At 41.6% G+C, this 25,195-nt stretch overlaps 1 protein-coding gene across 1 annotated transcript in view; it reads right to left on the bottom strand.

Annotated features, from left to right (window-relative positions):
• Nucleotides 1-23,345, bottom strand: part of COLEC12 (collectin subfamily member 12) — a 140,919-nt gene extending 117,574 nt beyond the window's left edge. The window contains exons 1-2 of the mRNA XM_034762735.1: nucleotides 22,933-23,345; nucleotides 7,508-7,558 (exon numbers count right to left, since the gene is read on the bottom strand). Of these exons, the coding sequence (XP_034618626.1) occupies nucleotides 7,508-7,558; nucleotides 22,933-22,939 (58 nt within the window). The 5' untranslated portion in view covers nucleotides 22,940-23,345. The remainder of the gene's footprint in view (nucleotides 1-7,507; nucleotides 7,559-22,932) is intronic.
• Between the last annotated feature and the right edge of the window lie 1,850 nt (nucleotides 23,346-25,195).

The raw sequence follows: 25,195 nt of genomic DNA, 5'->3' as shown, positions 1-25,195 counted from the left end.
ATAATTTTGGGTTTACACTCCAGAGGGCAATTCCCTAGCTGAAAGCCTTGCCATGCAGCACTGATTTTAGTACCAGTGTCATTCTTCAGCTGGGTGCGTGCGTGTGTATGCAGCAGGACAGAGTGAGGGGGCCCAGGCTGGTGGAACGGGTAGGCTCAGTAGAATCCCAGTACATTAGGTGGCACCCCAGAAACAGGGGGGGCGGGGGGGAGGGATGACCCCAGTCAGACCCTTCTTGCAACTTTTCTGATGCAGATGGCAGGACTGTTAATTCAACACAAGGGGCTAGACTTATATGGTCCTCCTCCTTATTCCATAATGTTAGCTCCATCTTTGGGCTTCTGTTATCAGCATGATTTCAGATTTTTCATGTCATCATTCATTCCAATTTCTTCTGTTTCCAAAAGCTTTGCCATAGGTTTCATAACAAGAATGATAAGTCCATCATCCTTGTTTTGAATTACCCAACAGCATGGAATAAACTGTATAATGTATAACTTTGTATTGGATTTTGTACATGCAATCTCAGCATTATATATTTTGTAATTTATCAAACACATTAAATTAAAATTCTCTTCCCCACACCTGTCACCCTGAAGAGGTATGAACTCTGAACACAAACACAGGAATTGCCATATATACTGGGTCACCCCTGGCGTACACCTAGTCCAGAATCCTAATGCTGATAGTGGCCAGCAGCAGATGTGGTGAGGAAGCTGTAAGAACCCTGCAGTAGGCAGATGTGGGATATTCTTCTCCCCACTTGGGCCATATCCTGGTGTGTAATAGTTAGACATTGGTTTAATCCCTGAAGCATGAGGTTTAATATCTCTTCCAAAATGTTAACTTTGTGTTCAACTGAAATCAACACTTTTCTTTGTGGTGTAAGATTTGCCAGTATGATCTCAGTGTTAGACATGTTTGTTTGAATAAACGTTGTTAACTTTATAAATAAAAAAAAAAAAATCTAAAAAGAAAAACAGTTTATACTATAACTCCTCATGGGAGTTATTTTCCCCATATGTTAAACAAGCCTTTGGCAAGTAAAAACTCAAAACCCGTGGAATTAGCTTACAGTGAAGTTCAGAGATGCTGAATTACTTCTTTGTAAATCAAAATTAAAGAAGCTAATTTAAAATGACATCATCATCTTTAAAAAATTACATGTCTAGCTGAAAATTTTCACCTGTTCTTGTTAAAAGTGACACCTAATATTATAACTCAGAGAGGTGGTTTTTTTTGTGTGTGTGTGTGTATACTCATTTTTTCTGCTGTTCGTGGTATAATCAGTTTCCTGTGTTTACCTAAGTCTTTCACACAGCAACAGAGGAAAGGAAAATTGGTTTAAAAAAAGTAGGGAAATGTAGTTGTAAAACCACTAAAAAGTGCAAGGGAAATTAAGAGCAGGTGAAGTACCTGACAATAATTTTAATAACCCACTATTTAAAAGTTACTAGACTTCAGATTGTCCCCTTAAACAGCTTGTAAAGGGCCCTACAGAGGAGTGAAATTCACTGCTGCAGAGGGTTCTGTATAAATTCTTTTGTGCCACTTAAGAGTCCCTTTAAGGACATATAAGAGCTTGCCTGGGTTAGCTGCATGAGGCTGAACTGGAACATGAGTACACATTATATTGCATATTAATTTCTTTTTTATTCATTCTCCCATTTCTTTGTTCCAATTCTTGATTTTCTGTTCACAGTTTATAAGAAAATAAACAGAACCATTGACTGGAAGTTATCTTTTACAAGAAATTACTAACTAGAGCAGGGACATGCACAGGAATAAAAAGTTGGCTGCTTTTCGAGAGGCACTTTCTGTGCCCCCCCCACAGCCAGAGGAGCTGGCTCTCCTCCACTCCCTCCCCTTCCCCAGAGGAGCTGGCTTAGTGTTGCCAACCCTCCAGGATTGTCCTGGAGTCTCCAGGAATTAAAGATTAATCTTTAATTTAATATTATGCCATGTGCTGAAATTTCCAAAGATCCATCCAACCAAAATTGGCAACCCTAAACTGGCTCTCCACCCTTCCTCCCCCTGCGGCCAATGGCACTCACTCTCCCTGTGCCCAATCCGGAGGAGTTCTGTGCCCACACTGATTGGGGGGGCCCTTGCCCCTGCTTGTCTCCCCCCCCCCCCACCCATGCACGCCCCTGTACCAGAGAGATTGTCAGATGCGTGCTTCTGAAAGGATGGCCTCCAAACTTCATTCATTCACTCTGTTCCTAAAGGAAAAGATGGAAATTCCTGAAATTCTGACAGGATAGGGTTAATGTTGGTGGTAGTTTTCTAGAGGAAAACAATGGAGAGAGCAGTACCTTGATATATGGATTAGAGGACTTCAAAGTAGCTACACACTATGACTGACAGAAGCAGCAATGGTGACAAAGTAGGTTTCTTATGTGCACTCTCACCACAACAGTCAAAAGCAATGGAAAGCTGAGTCAGCAGATAGCTCACTCTTGGCAGTTTTCTTGCACATCTGCAGCATCCATTGAAAGGAAGTAAACAGCCTCAACCAACACTCAGTTGGAAAAGGACTTTTCCTCAGCCTCCCTACAGCAACTTGTTCTTAAACAAAGGAGAAAAATATACATTTTTTTTAGCATCTTGAAGTAGGCCAACATATGCCCTGGTTGTTATTTAACATGTTTGTGGCTTAATATAGTTAGCTAATGTTTTGCCAATTGAAAAGACTGGTAACACCATAAATTATTTAAAATTAGCTTACAGGAGAGGGCGGGAGGGAAAGACTCAGAGAGGAGAAGTGGTGTGTGTCTTTGTCGGCAGGGAGGGGCAGTGTTTAGTCTGTTTTTGAAAGGCTTTCCCCCAAAACACAAGGTTTCCCCCAGGACATCTTCCTCCTCCACTGAACATCAATGAAATTGACTGCAGAGAGTAACAAGGTTTATTAGTCTCTCTTCCCCTCATCCATTTGTAACTTTACAGATCTGTTCTGTTTGCAGAATGAACTAATGGCAACAACAACCAAAACCCAACGTCACTAATAATAATCCCTTTTGCTGAACTCTTGAGAAGCAGTTTGGTCAAAACTTTGCTTGCCAAACACTGACCAACAACTGTTCCCAGCTGCCAGCAATTATGCTCTGTAAGCCTTTAAATACACTAAGCTTCTACCAGTGTTTTTCATGAAATCGACAGTGTTCTGGCTCTCTTTCACTTTTCAAAACATTTTATGTTCCAGGAAGGACAAACAAACCCCACCTCCTCACAAAAAGGTGGAGTTAATGGCACTTGAAATCAACAGCAGTTCTGCTACTGAAGCAATATCTGCCTCACTCACAAAAATGAAGAGCTAATATCACAGCTATGTGCTATTCACAGTATTTTAGAGTAAAGTAACAGCTTTTATATTAAGGACTCATGGAGGATCAATGCTATAGAGCCCCTTATGTAAGTCAGTAGCAGTAGGATTTCATTGAACAGCCTAGCATACGCACTCTCAACATCCACATAACACATAAATAACAAAAAGACTTTGTACTTGTACTGTGCTTTTCCTCTTCAAAGACCTTCATAAATAATACCTAATCCTCATGACACCCCAAAAGGTAAGAAAATGCCTATTATCCCCAATTTTACAGATGGAGAATTGGAGGCACAGACTTGATCAAAGAGGGAATAAATATCACAGCCAGGATTGCCTGGACTTCCTGATTCCCAGTCAGATACTTAATCTACTGGTCCATACCTGTGCACCTATGGTAAATTACAGTGTCCAGGGCTGGGGTTGGGGCCCTGGAGGAGGTCAGGGGTGCAGGCTCCGGGCAGCACTTACCTCAAGCAGCTCCCAGAAGCAGCAGCATGTCCCCCGTCCGGCTCCTATGCGCAGGGCCGGCTCCAGTGTTTTTGCCACTCCAAGCGGCAAACCCTCCCGCCCCGTCCCCCCAAAAAAACTCAACCATCAGCAGCACTTCGGCAGCAGCTTCATTCTTCGGCGGCGGGCCCTTCCTTCCGAGAGGGACCGAGGGACCTGCCGCCGAATTGCCACCAAAGAGCCAGACGTGCCACCCCTTTCTGTTGGCTGCCCCAAGCACCTGCTTCCTGTGCTAGAGCCTGGAGTCAGCCCTGCCTATGCGGAGGCATGGCCAAGCGGCTCTGTGCCAATGGGAGCTGTGGGGGCACTGCTTGGGGCAGGGGCAGCACACAGAGCCTCTTGGCTACCCCTACACTTAGGAGCCAGAGGGGGGACATGCCGGCTGCTTCCCGGGAGCCGCGTAGTGCGGAGGCTACCAGGGAGCCTGCCAGCCCCCCTGCACAGCACCACCAACTGAACAGTCAACGGCCCGGTCAGACTGGGGGTTCTGGTCAAAAACCGGCCACCTGGTCACCCTAAGAAAACTCCATGCAAGCCTGGGACCAAGGAGCAGGCTGTTTCTCCCTCTGGCTCCCTGGGGTCTGGGTGGGTGGGGGGAGGGAGCGGTGCAGGTGTCTGGGCTGGGGGGACCACAGCTGGGCTCTGGGGGCGAGAGGGAGCGGGTATCTGGGTCGGTGGGGGTGCCCCGCAGCTGGGCAGGGGGGGGGGGGGGGGTAATCTGGAGATGGGAGTCCCGCAGCTGAACTCACATGGGAAGAGGGTGCGGGTTTCTGGGCCGGGGGGCCTCATGCCTGGGCTTGGGGGATGGTGTGTGGGTATCTGGGCCAGTGGGCCCCCGCAACTGGGCTATGGGGAGGCACAGTGGCTGGGTTTGGGGGGGAAGGGCAGAGAGTGGTTGTGGGTGTCTGGCCCCTCCAGCTAGGCTCTGGGGGTGGGGGGGCAGAGAAACAGAAACTGGGCTGTCATAGGGATTTCTTTAGCTCTCTATTCTTGGGGAAAATTGTGTGTGTGTGTGTGTGTGTGTGTGTGTGTGTGTGTGTGTATTCTTACAGACATACTTGCTGACAGGTATTTTTAAATAAATTACCAAAAATAATTGAAACTGGTGTGATTATGTATTGTTATTTTGACAAATAAAATTTGCAGAATTTTGAAGAATTTTTAATTATTGTGCACCTAATTTTTTTGGTTTTGGGTGCATAATGCCCCCCGGAGTAGTATTTGTACATGTGTTTATACACTGAAGACAGATAGTTGTACAAACAACTGTTGGCACATGCAAAGACGGCATGTACAAATGGGCATACACAAACAGTGTGGGGTCAATTTTGGCAACTCTTTTTGACAATTTGTATCCAAAAAATAACATGGACGGCTGAGAATGGATTTTTGAACAGGATATTACAGATTTATAATATTCCCACTGCAATGTGAATACTGAGTATGCACAAAGAAGCTTCCTGGCCCTTCTTTATACATGGCTCTTCCAAATCAAAGACTGGTTTAAGGGGTTATTTCAAATACTGATGAGAGTAGAAAAAGCTCTGGAATTTTGTTTTGACTAAGGAGAGGTTAAGGTTATTTTCTAGAAATGGAACTAATCTCTCTCCCTCTTGTTCCATTCAGAGCAAGAGAATGAGAAATCTCTTCCTACTACCAATATCATACTGCTTCCCCCTTTCTCCCTGAGCAGTAATAAAAGCTGTTCTGGAAATATTCAGATGAGCTTTATGACATTTTTAAGAGGCGAAATTTTGTTAGTGGCACACCATCCAGGGTAAAGGGGGGAAAAAAGGAAAACGTTTAACACGTTAATACCTGTTATCACACAAGTGGGTTGTTACACAGACAGGACAACTTCACACTAAAACATTTAGTCATTCATTGCAAAACCACACTGATGAGCATTGCATAGCAAACATGCAACCCAGAGGGCGACTACTTTTACATTCCGTTTTGAATTACAGCCTTTTTCATTAGAGGGGAGAGAAGTGTGGTTTCACTCTCTCATTATTTCCCAAGAATCCTTTGCTATTCCAGGGCCTGATCCAGCGAAAATACATAAATAAAATAAATAATATGTGCAGCCTTCTGAACTTTCCAAGCCACAGATGCTGGTCCTATGGTGAGTTGTGGAGGAGCTCAGGGGAAGAAGAGGTGATGCAAATAAAATCCCCACCTCCCAAACATTGCAGTTCCTTATGCTACAAATGTTCTTCTCTCCACTCCTTTTGAGGCAGTAGGAATTTATATACATCCATTATCCTTTTCCATCTGTGTGTTAACCAGGGGCAGTGAAGGGGCTCTTGCTCCATATTGTTGGTATTAGCGAAGAGTGGACCCTTCCTGCCCCACAACTCCCCATCATCATTTACTTGAGGTAAGAGAGGGAAATAATGTGAGTTTTTAGACAAAACAGTCACTTGTGCCTTTTCTCCCTACTGACAGCTTCCGAACAAGAAGACATCTCTATATGTGCCCCTTAAGAAATCTCACTATCAGTCATCTTGGACAGAGCTTTCCCTGAATTTAGATGCAGTGGGCTCAGTGTTCTGACACGATCATTCCTGTGATCCCAATGGCAACCACAGAGTGGAGTCTGATTGCTCTTGCCCTTGGGTGGCCATGGAATGCCTCCAAAAGGTAGTTGCCGAGGTGGGAAAAACTCCCTTGAGAACAGGGAACAGTCTCAGTGGTTACTAGCCCTCATTCAGAGTTGTGTGCATTGGGGATCAGGGCCACGCAACAGTCATTTATAATGAACAAAGATCAAAGTGAGACAACTGATATCGTTAGGTTAGTAAAGAACACTCAATAGCATTGTTGTTTAAGTAGCAATTCATAAAATTTCAAGTTGTACCACATTACATCAGAAGTAAACGATAAGGTGGTGATGAGAAATTGTTATTAAGACTTGTTTTTAAACTTTGAATGAGCACTCTCCATGTACATTTATTTCTGCCTTGTTCTCATGGCATTTGTTTTGTTGTTTTTTTAAAGAGAAATGCAGAGGGTGGGGGGGGAGGGTTTCTGGCTAAATTGTCACCATGTCTTCCAAGAGCCCATAATAGTTCCCATTGTCCTATTCCTGAGAAGTAACTAGCCATTTACAGACCTAAGGATAGTATAATTGACAAGGAGAAATCCACGATGCATGATACTGTACCTTTTTCTTAACTGCCAGCAGAGATTCACTTCTGCTGAAGTGCAAACTTCATATGAAACAGTTATGTAAACAAGCAAACAATAAAACAGGTAACATCAAAGAAAGAAAATATTTATTTACTTAACTAGCTCTGGACAGTTAGCTCAGGACTATTTCTGAAGGATATACTTACCAAAGATTTACCAGGTCTAAACAGAACACTTGTTTCTAGTCCTATACTGTATATTTCCTTTGCACATCTGCATCAGCCCCGTGATGAGCTTGTTCCCATATTTTGTCTTACTGCTACCAGCAGTGGTGCCGGAACAATTTTAATAGTGGGAGTGCTGAGAGCCACTGAACCAAACTGCTAGCCCTTTATGTGATGGAAACCACTTCAAACTAGGGGTGCTGTTGCACCCCCTGGTTTGTAGCACCTATGGCTACCAGTAAAGGTTTTTGTAAGACCTGTTTGACTTCATGTGAGTAATAAGAAAGAGCAAAGTGAGAGATTTGTTGCTACTTACCAAATCTCTTGTAACCGAAGGACTGCACCTCCTCCTCTTCTGCAAAGTCGTCTACAGAAAGACAGATGCACAGATTTAGTACTAAGATTAGATATGAAGGCACAAAAGTTTGAGTATACAACAGGTTACTGAACATTGTATTTGAATGGTGAATTGGTTTTATCAATATTACTGCTTACTGATGTATGAAAATATCTCAAACTTTCCTGTGGAAGCTTTCCACTATTAATCTTCCACCCCAGTCTTTGGCTACTGCATGATACTTGGATCCTTTTTTCTCTCTGAGTCACCAGCAGAAATCCAACTGATAAGTTATCATCATCTGATGGCTGTTCAGGAACTTTTATTAAATTGATTGCTGGTCTTAGTACAGATTTTAGCAGACAAATCCCTCATCACAACTGGCACTTAATGCATCTTTGTTGGCAGTTTCAGCAAGACAAAGGAATAAGTAGGCACAGAGACTGTGCCTTTTAACCCGTACATGGGAGTCCCCTCCAGCTCAGGGCAGAGGCCCATTAGCAAGGTCATTTGGGCTAGCTTTGACTATTGCTTGCCTGTGCTGTGTTTTTCCTGTGAATAAAGAGAAGGCTTCAGTTGCTAGGGCTGTCAATCCATCACCTTTCATGAACACTAAATTCACTTGAAGAGATAAACCTCATTCAGATATGGGCAACAGAACTGACAAGCTGGTCAAGTTCAAAAAAGGTAGCAGAAATAAGCGTATTTAGTCATTTTCATCTTGACTTGGGCATAGGGAGTAAGAGGTTGATATTTAGACCTTTAGCTTGTCATTAATTTAGTCTCTCCCCTCACTTCCTCCTGCCAGTAACAGCACAAAGGAAAGGATTATGACCAACACAAACAAGCAACATCACTACTTAAAAAAACAAACAAACAAACAAACAAACCAAAAAAAAAAAAAACCACACATCCCTCCACCAACCCTTTCTCCCACCCCCAGGAGGGCCTTTCCCATTTGCTCTGGAGCAGAGTTTCACCCCTTCCAACATCAAAATCGGCAATGTGCCCAGATGGGGTGTAAGCATACCTGCCACACCTAGGGCATCTGGAGCAATTACAAATCTTCACCAAGAGCTCACCTTAGCTCAGTCCCCCCCTTGGAGGCTGACACCACTCTCTAGGCGTGCGACACACAGAGATTGCCATCGCTACCAAGTACACTAACCCCCCACCTACATCTTTCCCAAGACGAGTCATAACAGAAAGAAGTAAACAGGAATACCGGCCAGTATCTGGACAGAAGGTTACCAGAAAGCTTCATTCAATCAGGTGCAATCACAAAATAGGTATGGTATACTGGCCCCCCAAACAAACACTCGGTCTCATGCAGTTCAGTGCAAAATCTGCAGTCAATAGGCCATTCAGTCTCACTGCCAATGAGTCAACCAGCTAGGTCTGCACCACAGAAATCTGTCTGGTTGACACGGTAGACAACTGCTACCTCACCTGGCTTTGCCCTCCCCACCCAGGATACATCATTCACTACACAGCCAGACCTAGAGAGGACAAATCTGGAGATGGAGCATAGTCATTCATTTCCCTTTCAGGCTCAAGATCAAGAAAAGGACATTCAAATCAAAATCCTTTGAGGGCATCCACTTACTCTTGCCCAGAGACAAGACTAACCTAGGCATACTACTAATCTATTAACTTCCAAACATCAAATGCTCGCAGGGGAGGTGATGGAGAAATTGCCTGACGTGGCGATGACGTTCACTGAATTTATCACCTTGCAGGGCTTTAACATTCACACAGCTAATGCCTTTGACAGGACAGCTCAAAACCTTCTATCCTAACTCTTCACCTTACATTTCTTACAGGCAGTGCTCACCCATCACACAGCTGCCCATACCCTGATCTGGATCCTGAGTTGGATGCGTATGTAAGGAATGCAAGAACTTGCAGCAGCTTCCTAAAAGACTTTTCAAGGCAACAAGTAACACTTCCTCAAACTTGCCTGAAGCCTGCCAAATTCCAAAATTTACACTTTGAAAACTCTACCCAACAAAGAGGCCGATCATCTCATGGCAAATGCTAATAAATCAAAGTGATCACAAATCAGTCAACATTCAGCTTCCTCACACACCCCAACAGTGCTCATTCACTACATAGAGCTTTGGAAAAACTGCCACTCTGATGTGCAAGAAAGAGCAGCACAACACAGGCTTCAGTTCAAGACTGAACTCGTTTCTCTCCCAATTTTTCCATGGTGGACAACACAACCACACGCCCGGTAACTCAAGACTATAATCTTGACTTCATGTTTGGCTTGGCCTTCTACTTTGACCCACACAGCCACGCCACGTCTAGATCTTGCTTCTTCCTAAACATCTCTAAGATCCCATAATTCCTCTCTGCCAAAGTCTTGTGCAAGCCCTTATCATCTTGCCCCTTAACTACCGTAATCGCCCCTTCTCTAGCCTCAATGCCACAACAGTGTCTCCCTCAAATCCCTTCTAAGTGCTGCTGCTAGGATCATCATCTCTGACGCCTCACAGGGAAGAGACCTTGATAGGTGTTGAATTAGGCTCTCAAAGAACTCTTGGTAGGAAAAACAGGTTCTTAGAAGTGAAAGACTAAAAGCCTCTGTCTGCCCCAGAAGGTAAAACTTAAGATAATTAATTAAATGATAAATAATTTAAATGGACAGGTTGGACAGGGCTGAAAATGCCACTCAGAGAAGGGACTCACTGTTTCAGATTTACTGTATCTGGAATGATTAATGGAATTAAAAGTTTTTGTTTGCTTGTTTTTAAACAAGAAAAAGAAAGTCTCCTAGAAAGACACATGAATCAGATCCAAAGTGACCCAGGGTGAGAAATGTTCATACTTCCTTCAGAGAAATTAATGTCTTTTCTGTTGGAACTAAATGTCAAAAAGAGATACTTTATGTGGAAAATTGTTATTGTGTTCCTTTTATGAAATGTGGGCCAGGGGAAAGCCTAGGTGGCACCTTAATGCATAACTGCCCTATTTAGCGGGAAACAAATCTGTCTGCATTCCTTTCAGACCCTTTTAGCACATTACTGCTGATCTGCTTATTGGTTGTAGTTTTCCCATTTTCCCATTGCAATTTCTAATTGAAAGGCAAAATTTGGCCCTGATAGAAATGAGCAAAATTCCATTCAACTGATATTTATTAGCTACAACAAAATACATATAGCTATGTTTGAAGTGCAGTTCTGCTCGGTGACTAAAATATGGCATTGTGAAGTTCCATATTTACTGTCTCAATAATTTCAACATCAGCTTATTCAGTTTACAAGCGTAAAGATAGGAGGAAGAGGTTTAGAACAGCTAATTCTGCAAACTCAATAGGGATCTGAGAGTCAAAATAGAATTTTTCCCCTTCTCACATATCAGATAAGAACATAAAAAATGACCATCCTGGGTCAGACCAATGATCCATCTGTCTCAGTATCCTGTCTTCCAACTGTGGCCAGTGCCAGATGCTTTATAAGGAATGAAAAGAACAGGGCAATTATTGAGTGATCCATCCCCTGTCTTCCAGTCCCAGCTTCTGGCAGTCACAGGTTTAGGGACAACCAGAGCACAGGGTTGCATCACTGACCATCTTAGCTAATAGCCATTGATGGATCTATGCTCCATGAACTTATCTAGTTCTTTTTTTAACCCAGTTATACTTCTGGGCTTCACTATATCCTTTAGCAACAAGTTCTACAAGCTAACTGTGCATTATGTGAAGAAATACTCAATTTTGTTTGTTTTAAACCTACTGTCTATTAATTTTGTTGGGTGATGCCTACTTCTTGAGTTATCTGAAGGGGTAAATAACACTTCCCAATTCATTTCTCTACACTATTCATGATTTTATAGACCTCTAGCATATCCCCCCTTAGTCATCTCTTGTCTAAACAGAACAGTCCCACTCTGTTGCCCTTCTCTATAAGTTTTCCAATGCTAATCTATTTTTTTGGAGATGGGGCAACCAGCACGGCAGGCAGTATTCAAGGTGTGGGCATGCCATTGATTTATATGGTGGTATTATGATATTTTCTGACTTATATATCACTTTCCAAATGATTTCTAACATTCTGTTAACTTTTTGACTGCTGTTGTACACTGAGCAGATGTTTTCAGAAAACTATCCACGACTCCAAGACCTCTCTCTTCAGTGGTGACTGCTAATTTACACCCCATCATTTTGTAGCTAATTTAATCACATAATAAAGATTCAGACCTAACTGAGCCTTCACTGATAGCTGTAAACAGATATAACCAATTGAAAATTAGCAAGTCATTTAATGATGCATAAGAAGAAACAGAACCTCTCTCTCCCTTTCTTCTTTGTCTTGGCTCTGCAGTGCCAATATGAGTTAAAAGTAGTAAACAAAATATATGTTGTCATTAATGTAGGCAAATTCATGTCTGAATATATAAAAAGAATGGTTATGTTGAACAAGAAGATGTCATTTATATAGTTGTTTTTCTGAGGCAAACTTAACTTTCACACAGTACAATGAAAGTGCTGAAGAATCAAAGAAGTTTATGGGTGATATACAGTTAATTAGCTATGCTTGTTTGCCGAAAGTCCCACCTCCTTCCCCAAAACACCTTATAAGTCATTTCATTACTCATGTTTGCCCAATAGATTGCCAGAGATTTATTTAGCTTTCTTTGGACCTCTGGCTTTTTTATTTGTGTAACACAGTGCACTGTGATTTATTGAAGACTACCGTTTTCCTTTGCTTGAAGGTAAAAAGACTTTATAATGCTCATATTAAATCTCTTAATTATGATGCATGTTCATGCTGTTTTGAAGATAAATATAGAATATAAGGACACTTCTATCAACAAGCATCTTTGCTTCCTTTACATTAAACTATGGAGCAGATCATTTATTTCTTTGTGAGCAAAATTACTAATGGGTCAAATTCGTTTGGCCTTCCGTTATTAGAGATGAAAATATAAGAACTATTTAAAAAAATAAATTAACAATAATTGTAGTTGTATATGTAACAATATATTGCAATAAATGAGAGAGGAGGTTGAATTAAAACCCCACCCCTTTGGGAGTGGTGGGATGAGAATTCAACCAAAGATATGAATCTGAACTCAGACTTTACTCTAAGTTACAGTGTAAAAACCAAAGTTGAGAAAAACTGATAAACATGAATCCAGAGTTAAGGCTAACTCCTTCCCCTACACCTTAACGCAGAGGTTCTCAAATGTCATTGCTCCGCAACCCCCCTACAGAGGGCCTATATCCTGAGCCCTGCCACCCAGTGCTGAAGCCCTGGGGCTTCAGCTTTGGTCCCTGGCCCCAGCATGTCTGAGCCAGCCCGGGTGACCCCATTAAAATGGGGTTGTGACCCACTTTGGGTTCCCAACCCATAGTTTAAGAACCACTGCCTTAACCACTACAGGAAAACCTCCGTTTTTATTAAAAAAAATGTCTAGCCCTCATGGTTGCAGAGGAAAATATGTAAATGTGACTTCAATGTACTCAAAACAAATCCACAAAACTAATGAAAAGAGCCCAAAAGTGTATTCTTTGTTTAAATCTCATTATATTAAAGTCAATCTCAGGAAATTTGGAGGGTCTGCCTATGATTTTTGAGTGTATGGTGTTGGCACTACTGCAATTCTGTTCACTTACATCTGTGCAATCTCGTTGATTTCAGTGGGGCTATGCAGGTAGATCAGAGCAACATTTGGCACAGTGAAAGCCTTAACTTTGAAGTTTATTGCTGTTGTTCAAGTTAGATCTTTTCCCTTTTCATACAGTATTTTAGGGCAGTATTTAATGATAATTTTTAACATGAAATAAAAAGTGTTTTTTTCCCCTCAGTGACAAACACAAAGGGCATTGCATCTGACAAAGTGGGTATTCACCCACAAAAGTTTATGCTCCAATACATCTGTTAGTCTATAAGGTGCCACAGGACTCTTTGTTGCTTTTTACAAAGGGCATATTTCTCTTTAAGTAATAAAATTGAACTTGCTCTTGTGGCTACCTGAATGTCCCGCTTCCCACCTAGTCTGAAGAGGTGCTGACTCCCTACCGGTGCAGGAGGGGGCAGCCATAATTCAACTCAGAGTCTGCCACTTAGGAGGATGGGGCTCAGGACACTCCAACCCTGGAACTACTAGTGCAGCTAAGGGAACGTCACTTCACTCACACACCTTATGGCATGGCAGCACCTTTCCTGTATGAGCTTGGCTATATTCTTTAAAAAACACAACACGCTTCAGAAAAAGCAGATTAGACTGTGATATCTAAAACCTATGGAAAACTCATCCCGATTCCAATCAGAGCCTGACATTCAAGATTTTCCACTGAGCACAGTACATGATGCTGGGACAGGACTTCAGGAGTTTAGTCAACAATGCTATGCTGACATGATCAATACAGTTCACAGTTATGCACTTCACTACTTAGTATCAATGCTTTGACTTACAACGCTCTCAGTTTTTAGTAAGAAGAATCAGTGAATGAATCTAGAATAAAAAAAAGAGGAGAAAAATCTAACTTAAATAAGTGTCCTTACCTAAGCAAAGCTTCCATTAGCTTCAACTGGAGCTCTGCTTAAAGAAGGATCTACAAAAATTGGGATTTCAGATAGAGAAGAAAGGTATTTATTGTTGCAAAGTTTTAAAAGTAACTAGCCAGTATTTAAACATACAGAAGAAAGATCCAGTCAGAAAAATGCAGGGGCATTCTGAGAGAGATTTTTCCATCAGTGATATAGGTACATCCTTGCATTTCTACAACAGAACCTCACTTACTGCTTAGTTCTGAACTACTGAAGACAATGGGAGTTTTGCAGTTGGGATGGATGACAATTGGATCTGAATAGGATAAGAACCTTGTTGGGAAATCATTGGAAAGCAAGGGCTCGGATTAAAAAAAAACCACTTTGAAACACTAAGGCTAGGTCTACACTACCCGCCTGAATCGGCGGGTAGAAATTGACCTCTCGGGGATCGATTTATCGCGTCCCGTTGGGACGCGACAATTGATCCCCGAATCGACGCTCTTACTCCACCAGCGGAGATGGGAGTAAGCGCCGTCAACGGGAAGCCGCAGAGGTCGATTTTGCCGCCGTCCCTAAGTCGCATAGCTGAATTTGCGCATCTTAAATCGACCCCCCCCCCCCCCGTAGTGAAGACCTGCCCTTACCAGACACCTCACCAGACTCTGATGATAAATTTTGGTAACACTTCAGATATAAATTGTTATTCTCCCATCTTTCATAAATATAGTTAGAGAGTTAACTAAGTTACAGTACCAATCTTAAAAGGGAGAGGAAATAATATGACAGTTCAATGGGGGATTAATGCAACTAACAGGGAGTTCATTTAATCTAAAACAAATTAGACTCTGGTTTGATTAATTTGCTGGAGGCAAAGTAAAAATCTGGTGAGTAGAACTGTTAGTTTCTGCTTCCTTCTTTTTAGAATCTTCAATACGTTATTCATGGGCCACTTGTGACTCAGTTTGAACTCAGGAAGATAGATAGATTTGGGCTGGAGCCATAAAAGATGCCAAACCCATCCTAGTCATATAACCCATAACGACTCCACTTCTCTCTTTCTTCACTGGCAGTGTGTCAGATCTGTAAGTTCTTTGGATCCAATATGATTTTAGTGGAATTGTTACAATTTTACTACTGTGTTTTATGGATGTCATTCAGAATGTTTTATGGAAAGCAGCTAATGCGCATATCCAGTTGCCACCTCTCAAAAGCAAACAGCTCAGTGATTTAAACATATTTAATGAAATAATATTGAGGACCTGAAATACTTTTGGACCAAATTCTACCTTGGTAGACTTCTAGAACACTTGTATACACATTAACAAGGGTATAATCTGACCCTTGGTTTAAGCCGTTTAAGTTAAAATGGCAGAATTAAGAAAACAAAAAAATTTCCACACCAGATTTCAAAACCAAGTAAAGCTGCAGTTCAAGGAATAATGAAGAGATCAGGACTGAAAACTGTGATGCCAAGTTTCAGTTCACATTTGAACAGCTAGTTTATACACCCCATAAAAACTGGAATTACAGTATATTTGTTACTCATAAGTACTGCATTGGTAATTCACTTTAATAATACTAATTTCTATCAACAATGACATCCACTCTATTTCCTTTAAAATAAATATTTCTATAATGTCCATTTGCAAACAACTTTAATGGTTTTGGCCCTGAGTTAAGAATTCTCTACTAGTGTGTCTCATACCTAGTCAGGAAGTACCAATTCTAGTGGCAAAGAGTTCAGTCTCTACTTATTGAATCTTAGGCCTTTTTGTTAAAGGTGCAAACTTGCATGACTATGTATTTTTTGTAACACTAACATCTGTGCACAAAGAGGACAGACACAACCAATTCATTTATTACAGGATGCTGAATAGTCATCAGATACATACATACTTGTGGTGACTATTAACCTACCCCAGATCCTCAAAGATCCTTGTAGTTGGAGTTATGCACTAAAATACCTTTGAGGATCTGGCCCTAGTCCTTCAAAACACTGACCTAGAGATGACATTGAGTCAGCAGGAGCAGAGACAAGCAGCTGCAGAAGGGACTTTTGGTTGCTGATGGTGTTTTCAGTGTTCAGCTACTTTTCACAGCCACATGTTCTCTCCACTGTGCACAGATTTGGCTGTTCTCTCCATTCCCGCCATTCTCTCCTCCGCAGACTCTTAACTTCCACCTTACTGCATCTGCCCTTCCATGCTCCCCTTCCTCCCCCATTCTTCCTACCATCAAAACCCCTCTCTTTTCCTTTGTTTAGCTAATTCCCTCCCAACAAAACCCCCTACCAAAATTTAAAAAAAAAATCAGCAGCAATAAAATCATTAAACATACATGCCATTTTCAAACAAATCATTCACTCCGCTTATATCTTATAGTCCTTCTCCCCAGACCTTTGGCTGACTTGCTCCTTTAGATTTTAAGCTCTTTGGGGGCAGGGATTCTCTCTTTTTCTATGTCTGTACAGTGCCTAGCAAAAAAAGACTAGGATCTCATTGGAGCCTTGGCACCCCTGTAATACAAATAATTAATAACGATAAATAGCTGAGGCTCAATAGCTCATTCCCAATTCTCTGAGTCATCTTGTCCCCCAAGAGTCCATCCCTCAACCCCCATTGGTCTCACACACACAGAAATTCACTTTCGTTCTTAAAGAAAAAAAAAAATCCCACTAGAAGTTTTACTTAGGAGATCCATCCATAATCACACATCAAAACCAGAAAGAGGCCATTATATAATGAAGACTAGAATACTTCTCTTGAACAAAACAGCCTCTTCGCCTATCAGTGCAGTATGTCAATCAGTGCTGAGACCAGGAGCTGCTGCACTGTGCAATGTCAAAGTTTGAAACTAACAATTAGAATCTAAGGCCTGAATTTTAAATCAATTCGTATTTCAGAATAATAATTTGAGAACAGATCCCCTAGGTCTTATTTATAAACTGAAAACTATCATTTTCTATGAGCAGTTTATAGGACTCATTTAACAACAGTAAAGCATGGGCTACATTTTCCTGATTCATATATTGCTATACTATTTCCATAATTCATCTACTTGTTTCCCAGTCGTGTCTCAGTCTTCACCTCCAATTTATAAACCAAAATGGAATGTAATTTTAGAAGGGGGCAGGTTAACCCCAAAGAGAATTCATGTTATGTTTAGTCCATGCTTATATAATGCTACATTCAACATATTAAGGGGATCAGATTCACTTCTAGTACCTGGTAGACACATTTAAAAATAGATTATATATTTTATTTATTTATCTCTACTGGGTGGTCATGTCTGTCTCTTCAAGGGAGAACTGTGGAGCACAATTATCCTGGGAATCTCCCATGATGACTGGACACCTATATTGGGGGGTATTTTTAAAATCAGTTTTGGATTTATCCCATCTTCTAGCCATCTTTAATTCCAATTATGTTTCCTTTAGTTTCAGCATGCACATATACACCTGCTGGCCCAGGGATTGCACCTCTATGCATGATTGCATGTTTCCCTCCTTGTCTTACAACTTAAACAAGCAGTGATGTTTGGACCGATGAGCATGATTTTGCTCTTAAAGTGCAAATCTAAACAAATGGAGCTAAAGAGTCATAACAATGGGCCAAATTCTGCTCTCAGTTATACCAGAGTCAGTCTAGAGTAATTCCATTGACTCCCATGTAAAAGAAAAAAAAAAATCCCAGTGGCTCTAAATTCAAAGTCCCTATTCTCCCCCTACATTGTTCACAGTTCTGCATGCCTAGGGAAAATAGAATATTGAGATCCACCATGCACAATTCTAATTAATTCCAAAAATCCTTTGTGATAAATATAATTAATTAGCATGCAAATTAACACCATTTGTATACAGTAATTTTCCTATCTGCATTATATCCAATATTTATGTTTTTTTTTTTGATCTCATGACACTGTGCCTTCTTATATGTTGCCAAATGAGAATACCCTTCAAGCTCATGTTTGCAAGATCCCCCCCCCTCTTCCTGTCAGAAATTTCAAAAACCCTTCTATTCTGCCAACCCATTCCAGCTATAATGACCATATGCTGGCAAAGCTTTGCGTTTGTTCTGTGTTATATCATACGTTTATTGTACCTGCTCATGCCTTTAGATTGTAAAGGCTGCATCCTGTTACATGTGTAGCACAGGTGGCTCATTGTACTTGCATGCCTGGTACATTTATGGCACTACACACACATATACACCCTGAATGTTTGTTGTGTCTGTGTGAAATGATGGAAACAGTTCCAAGCATGGTTGAGAGCTCCTTTTGTTCAGACTATCACCAGAATGAATCATCACTAGGATTTGAGATCTGTTACTGTCCAATTTTTAAGCCATTTTGACTTTACAAATTACATCTGTGCCAGTGCCGGCTTTCAGCTACAGCAAGGCAAGAGTCCTAGACCAGCGTTTCTCAAATGTGGCCACCAGGGGCTTTTCTTGTGGCCACAGCCTCCTGGGCAGTGATTGGCTGCCTGCTCCTCTGGTGTTCGTGGCTCCACTGCTCCACCCCAGTGTGAGTGCCCCACCTTCCCAGGGATGGTGGAGTTCAGGCTTCTGGCTTCAGCTCAGGAGTGGCAGGCTCTGTCCTCCGGCCACATGGCAGCAGGTTCCATCCTACGGCTGTGGGACTTCGGGCTCTGGCCCCAGCCCTGGGCTCACCACCGCATTGCCCCTGCTGCCTCTCCTGGCCCCCTGCTGCCTCCCTACCCACCTCCCCATCAAAGACTTAATTTGTCCTCTGGCTTATCAGGGCTGAGTAAGTCTGTTCTGAACGGTGGTATTTGTATGTTTGTTAATATCACTTTTCACTATCTTCTAGCTATCAAGTCTGCTGCTGTGAAAAGTGATATTAACAAACATACAAATATCACTTTTCACAGAAGCAGACTTACTAGCTAGCAAGTCATAAAAAAAAGCAACCAAAAAAAAAGCAAAAAGCAAAAAACAAGAACAACCAAGAACAAAAGACAAGAACACACAAAGCACCTTATTTGTTTCTATTCTGTTTAGATCCAGTAAAGAATACATACAACTGTACATTATTTTTATTATTAGGTCTGCAAAAAACCCTACATAAATAAATTACACTGATTGGCCGTGTATATGTGCATTTTTTTCCTAAAGTTAATTAAGTATTTTAGGAAAAAGTTTGAGAGCGGCCACCAGCAAGCATTCATGGCCACACTCTGAGACCACCAAAATTTTTGTTGTGAGAACCCAGGTCCTAGACCATTGTGATATCAGAGGAAAGTCAACCAATCACCACTGTTACTCTACAGCTAATTTGCATGCAACAATTTCATTGGTTGTATAAGGAAGACTGCACAGATGGAGCATTACTAAGTCCAACTGCCACAGTTCTTACAGCAGGACCTTTCAGCTACTAGCTTAGATACTAATTTAACAGCTAAATTAAGATTACTGGGTCATTTCACTCTAATCTTCTGATTTCAGTTGCTGATAACTTTCCAAATCTTTTATCTACTAGGCTGACATTTCTGAAGTGTTGTCTCTGCCCAAGAAAGATGTGTTTGCAGAAAGACCATTCAGCTATTTTTGAATACAAGGAGAGTGAAGGAGATACACTTGTGTCTTTAATTTTTCAAAAACAGTTCTATCACCAGAGTGCCTGGGGAAAGAAAACTGAAATTTGGAATGAAAACAGTAATCATGTAGGAGAATTCTTTGATTGTTAAAAATATATCTTCATACAATGATTGGCTGTATTTTGTATGTACGCATAACAACTTTTGGTGCATGTTTAAATTTTAAGAGAGAAAAAGGTTTGCTAGTGAAATGTCTCATCATAACAGGAGTGACTGTAACTGTAGGAGCCATACCTCATTCTCTTTCCAATAAAATACATACTGAATAAAGCAAAGAGTGCACATAAGCTTGGTTTATTGAACACTTTATGTACCAAGTCTCTTCTAAAGCAAGTCAATGCACACTACTGAAGAAGGGGTCTGAAGGAGCAGTTCACCAGATTCATCCCTGATATAACTATTGACTTCAATGGAACTATACCAGGGATTAATCTGGCCATATGTCTCAATGAGCATGCAGTTTTTAATATGAGAGTGCACTTTGCATGTGGCAGGTCATTCTGATCACATATTTGAGAAAAGTAATATATCAGACATTCCTCACCCCCACCAAAGACCTTTGATACACATATAGTATCCCACAATCCTGTGCATGTCAAACAAGCAGACTTCAAGAAAGTAAGCGATATGAGAAGTGCACAGTAAACCATAACATATTACTATATTTGACACCAGAACAATTGTGATAAAAGCGTATTGCCTACTGATGCATTTGAAACAAAGAAGTTCAGAAATATCCAGTTGAACACTCAGTTTTAATGGCATCTTCTTTCCCTGTGTTAAATTGGGCTCAATGTTTTTGAACATGCGTTGTTTGAATATGTGAAAGTTGTTTTCCTTCTGTTTCCTAGACAACAAGTACTGCTTCATAACTCACAAAATATCTAAAATTTTAAAAACTGAGAAGTATTATTAGGTAAAAATACAGCTAACCCTAAGGCAGTCAAATCCCTTTATAAATAAAAAAAAGCAACAACGTTTATGAGCTCAGTTTAGTTTACTGAAAATAAATCTGGCAGTAAACTAACCATATATTTCAATTTATTTTACTGATTTAAGACACAACATATTAAGAATTCAAGCAATGGAAAAATATAATTTATTCTTTACAAATATCTAATGATGTAATTATTTTGATACTGTTCTGTTCTCCAGGGAGGGTAGATACGGGAATAGAGACAGCTGTTTACCGCATTCAGTAGATCAACTATGTGGTTATTCATGAGGAGAATGTGTGATTACACTACGTTCAAAAGCTCTAGCATTATTGCAAGCACCAAGTTTAAATAGAGAATGTGGAAAGCCAAATATGTATGTTAAAGAGGCAATAGGAAAATATAGAGGCAAAAATGTACTTTGGCAGTATTTAGGACTTCTATAACTCTTGCAGTACCAGTTGATTTGATGTCTTGGTTGAAGGATGTTTTCTATTAATACTGTAGTTTAAAGATTTTATTTTACAAGGCTTATTATTGGTTTCCATTGTTCTGAACAAAATAAAAAAAAAATCAAGCAGTTGTAAAACTTCTTAAAGAAACATAGTGGTTAGGGACTAAAAAGGGATGTGAAGCTTTCCAGTAACGCTGCATTTCTGGAGTAACCAACACTAATTTATAGAAGCCATAACACCTTCTCAGAGTGCCATTTCTGCCCTTAGCAGAGAAAAGCAATGGACTATAAATCATATCAGCTCAAATTGCGTATCCATTGAAATCAATGGCAAAACTCCTGTCAGCTTCAATGGGTGCAGGATCCTAATGTAACACTCAGCAAGATACCTACCCTTCCCCCCACCCCAAAAAGAGACAGCTAGAAAATAAGTGAGCAAAGCCTCAATACCAACATGAGAAGAAACACTGAATTAAAGATTTAAAACCATATGTGTTTGATTTTACAATTTGCTATTTCCACTATTTTACTTTGTTTTTGCCACTTGAAATCTGCCAGTGAAAGGTGCTATATAAAAAGAGACAGGGATGATGATGGTGGTGAGGATTACACTAGTGCTGCTAGCAATAAGGCAGTGACAAAATGTTTGGCACTAGTGGTCTATAAATAAAAAATATTGTTAATAAACTGCAGGCTCCCCTACAGACACCTTGTCACAATGCCAAAAGTTATTTAAGTAGTGTGTGTGGGTTCACAAAACAAAAATAAAAGCAACCACACTTATCCCTTTAGGGAGCTACTCTGGCATGCTAATAAATGATCACACCGCTTGCTGTACTCGGCTCTGGAAACTAAGTGTAACTATCCTGATGTTTCTGGCCTGTTGGCATCTAGGTTCTAAACTGGTGCCCAGCTGCAGGTTTGCTGGTATTTTTAAAAGTTTATTTTTGTCTCTGAAGAAAAACTGAACTTGAATCTTGCAAACTCACAAATACTTCCCAAATTTTCCCTAGTGTTCTTGGATTCTTTCTTTGTAACCTTCCAAAGAGTATAGGGTTCTATGTTTCGCTGTAAGCTCCCACTTTTCATAAACAGGAGGGCTTCTTGCAAAGCCCTACCCTAGTACGTCTTTATTAGATTAGAACTATAGCAATTTGGAGAGCCACTTCTGTATTTGATTTAAAAAGCATACTGATACCTCTTAGTCACAACTCTATAGAACATGAGCAGGGCCAATTGGTGTGTTAGTGTAAAAGTAGCAGGCGTTTAACCCATTTAAAGGGAGGGAACGGGGGACTTTAAATTTCAGCTTTAACAGATGCAAAAGACCAAATATTTTCCAGTCAGTGGATCTTGGGGTGAAGGATGCCAAATACATTTCACAAGCCAGTTAAACCTCCACTGGCACCTAATCATTGCCAGATGTTTAAAAGCAACACCAAGAACATCACGAAACACTGGCCAAAAAAGAAAAAGCTGCTCTGTTTTCTAAAACTACAGGGGGGGGGGAGGAGAAAACTAAAAGTAAAAAAGGTGGTCAGGAAATACGTGCTGGAGAGTGCAGAAACGGTGGGGAGGGCGACTGCTCCCCTCTCCTGAACAGATTTTTTTCAGTCCAAACATTTGAAGCAGGACTCCGTAAACAACTGCTTAGGGACTGGTCTCAAGTTTGTTTTAGAAACTCATCCAGGCCAGCTTTCCTCATAAGTGTAAAGGGGGGGGGGGAAACACCCCCCCCCCCCTTCCCCCATTTCCCTCCCCCTGGCCAGTTAGTGCAAGTTATTCCCCCGGGGGGGGTTGCAAAGAGATTTCCCGGCAGGTATCTCCCAGCGCAGCAAGCCCCGCAAGTTAAAGCGCGGCTAGATCCACGCACAGCGCTCCCCACCCCCGCTTACCTTTCATGTTGGCACAGAAGCGGGTCACATAGGAAACTTTCCGAGCCTGTAGCAAAGAAGTTTGCTCCCGGCGCCCTGAGCTCCCTTACTGCACTTCCATGGTGCGGGGGAGGTAGCGCAGGAGCCTCTCGCGCTCCCTCTGGCTCTGGGCTCAGCAGCCGCCGGGACCTGGAGTTTCCAGCACTAACCCGACCCGCCTGAACTCACACGACCAGCCCCCGCCCCTCCCCTCCGGCTCAGCTGGGAAGAGGAGAGAGCTCAGCCGCTGCGCTCTTCTTGTGGCCACCCCGCTCCCCCCTTGGGCAGGAAAGCGCGGCCGGGAATCCCAAAGGGGGAGGAGAAAGCCTTCCAAGGAAGTTCTCCCAACACCCCCCAGGATGGCCCCAGAGGAGGGAATGGCTGAGCCCTCAGCCACCACCTGGCTGCTTTTCTAGAGGGGTCTCCTTAGCCCGGGGTGGGGCTGGGAGGCAAGTGAGGTCCAGGCAGAGGCTCCTCCCACACTGTAAGGCGCGGGGAGCAGACAGGATGGGGAGAAGAGCCCCCACCTTCAGTTGTGTTAATTTCCAGTATTCCCAAGGAGCACCAATGAGCTAATAAATGCTTTGTGCCTTGACAGCCCCCCTCACCTGAAGATCTCAAAACACTTTACAAATATAAGTATTATTTTACAAATGGGGCACCTGAGGTACAAGGAGATTAGGGTGGGACCTCCAGTGAGCTCTCAGGGATGGACCTATGCACTTGCATGGACTCAGCGATCCACCGCTACTCAGCCTAGTGCAGGATTCAGACCTAAGGTCCTGATCCTGCACCTTAGAACACACAGGCCCTAGGTCCATGCATCCAAACTCACATGACTGGGGCCTCAGTTATTTGTTCAAAGTCACAGATCAAATCAGTGACAGAATTAGAATAGGATTTTTTGATTAGATCCTAAATTCACCAGGATGGAGATACGTTATAATACCATCCTGTCCTTTGTTATAACCAGTAGACCACCCTGTCTCTGCAAAACATTGCACTTTACCAATACAAAATAAAAATCTACTTCAAGAAGCAGAAGAATCATTCATACCTATACCCCATGCATCAGAAAGACTTGTGCCCAGACCCTGTAAAGAACTGACACGCATACTTAACTTTACACATCAGGCTTGTCTACACTGTGTCATAGTGCAGACTTAAGGGGGTGTGAATTGCAGAGCCCACAAAAGTGTTAGACTCTAAATGTCCCATAGTTAGCACTAACATAGTCCTCTTTCAAAAAAAGCAACAGAGGGTCCTGTGGCACCTTTAAGACTAACAGAAGTATTGGGAGCATAAGCTTTCGTGGGTATCTGAAGAAGTGAGGTTCTTACCCACGAAAGCTTATGCTCCCAATACTTCTGTTAGTCTTAAAGGTGCCACAGGACCCTCTGTTGCTTTTTACAGATTCAGACTAACACGGCTACCCCTCTGATACTCCTCTTTCAAACAGGACTGTGTTAATAAGACAGGTACCTTTTAGTTCGCACCAGCAGCATCCACCTGGGGAAGTTAAATAGCAAGGCTTTTGCAATTCACACCCCCTGTAGTCTGCATAGTCCACTGCCACTGTGAGTAACCCTATTAAAATTAAATGGATTACTCACAGTGCCTAAAGTTAAGTAACTCTTTGCAGAATTAGAGAATTAAAGGCAAGCCATCTTTTATTTCTTTAGCTCAAATACTCTGGCAAAACTGCCATTACATCAAGTGGAGTTTTGTCTGGCTAAAGAGGGGAAGATTGGATCCCCCAAATAATTTTTAATACAAAGATTTTTCTTAAAACATTAGAAATTATAATTATTTTAAACAGTCCTGACTATAATTGGTTCCAACTGATCCCTTCTTCTGCTGGCTCAGAAAAGGTACTTATTCTCCCTTTCTGCAGTATTGCCAAAAATATTTGCATATCACTTAAACTGGGTTTAGTTAGCCCAGTAATTGCCTTTTAATTTAGGGTCAGGTGTTGGGTATCAAAGAGATTGCAATTTATTTATATTACACTAATTTAGTGGGTTTTTTTCCCCTACATATGCGTGATGGGCAAAGCACTTAAACCCAGTCCCATTCAGCAAAGCCTTGAGCACATGCTTAAGTGCTTTGCTGAACTAGGGCCTTAACAAGAATTTTAATCTGCAAAGGCAACAGCATTGACAGTATTTACGTACCAGCACAACACTTGATCAGATGTTTAACTTAAATTGGATCCTGAGTCAACCACTAATTTTTGATTTTGTGG

The sequence above is a fragment of the Trachemys scripta genome, chromosome 2 (genome assembly GCF_013100865.1).
Source record: "Trachemys scripta elegans isolate TJP31775 chromosome 2, CAS_Tse_1.0, whole genome shotgun sequence".
In the NCBI taxonomy this organism is placed as follows: Eukaryota; Metazoa; Chordata; order Testudines; family Emydidae; genus Trachemys; species Trachemys scripta.
The sequence above is the reverse complement of the archived record's forward strand: the minus strand, read 5'-3'. Positions and strand labels throughout refer to the sequence as shown.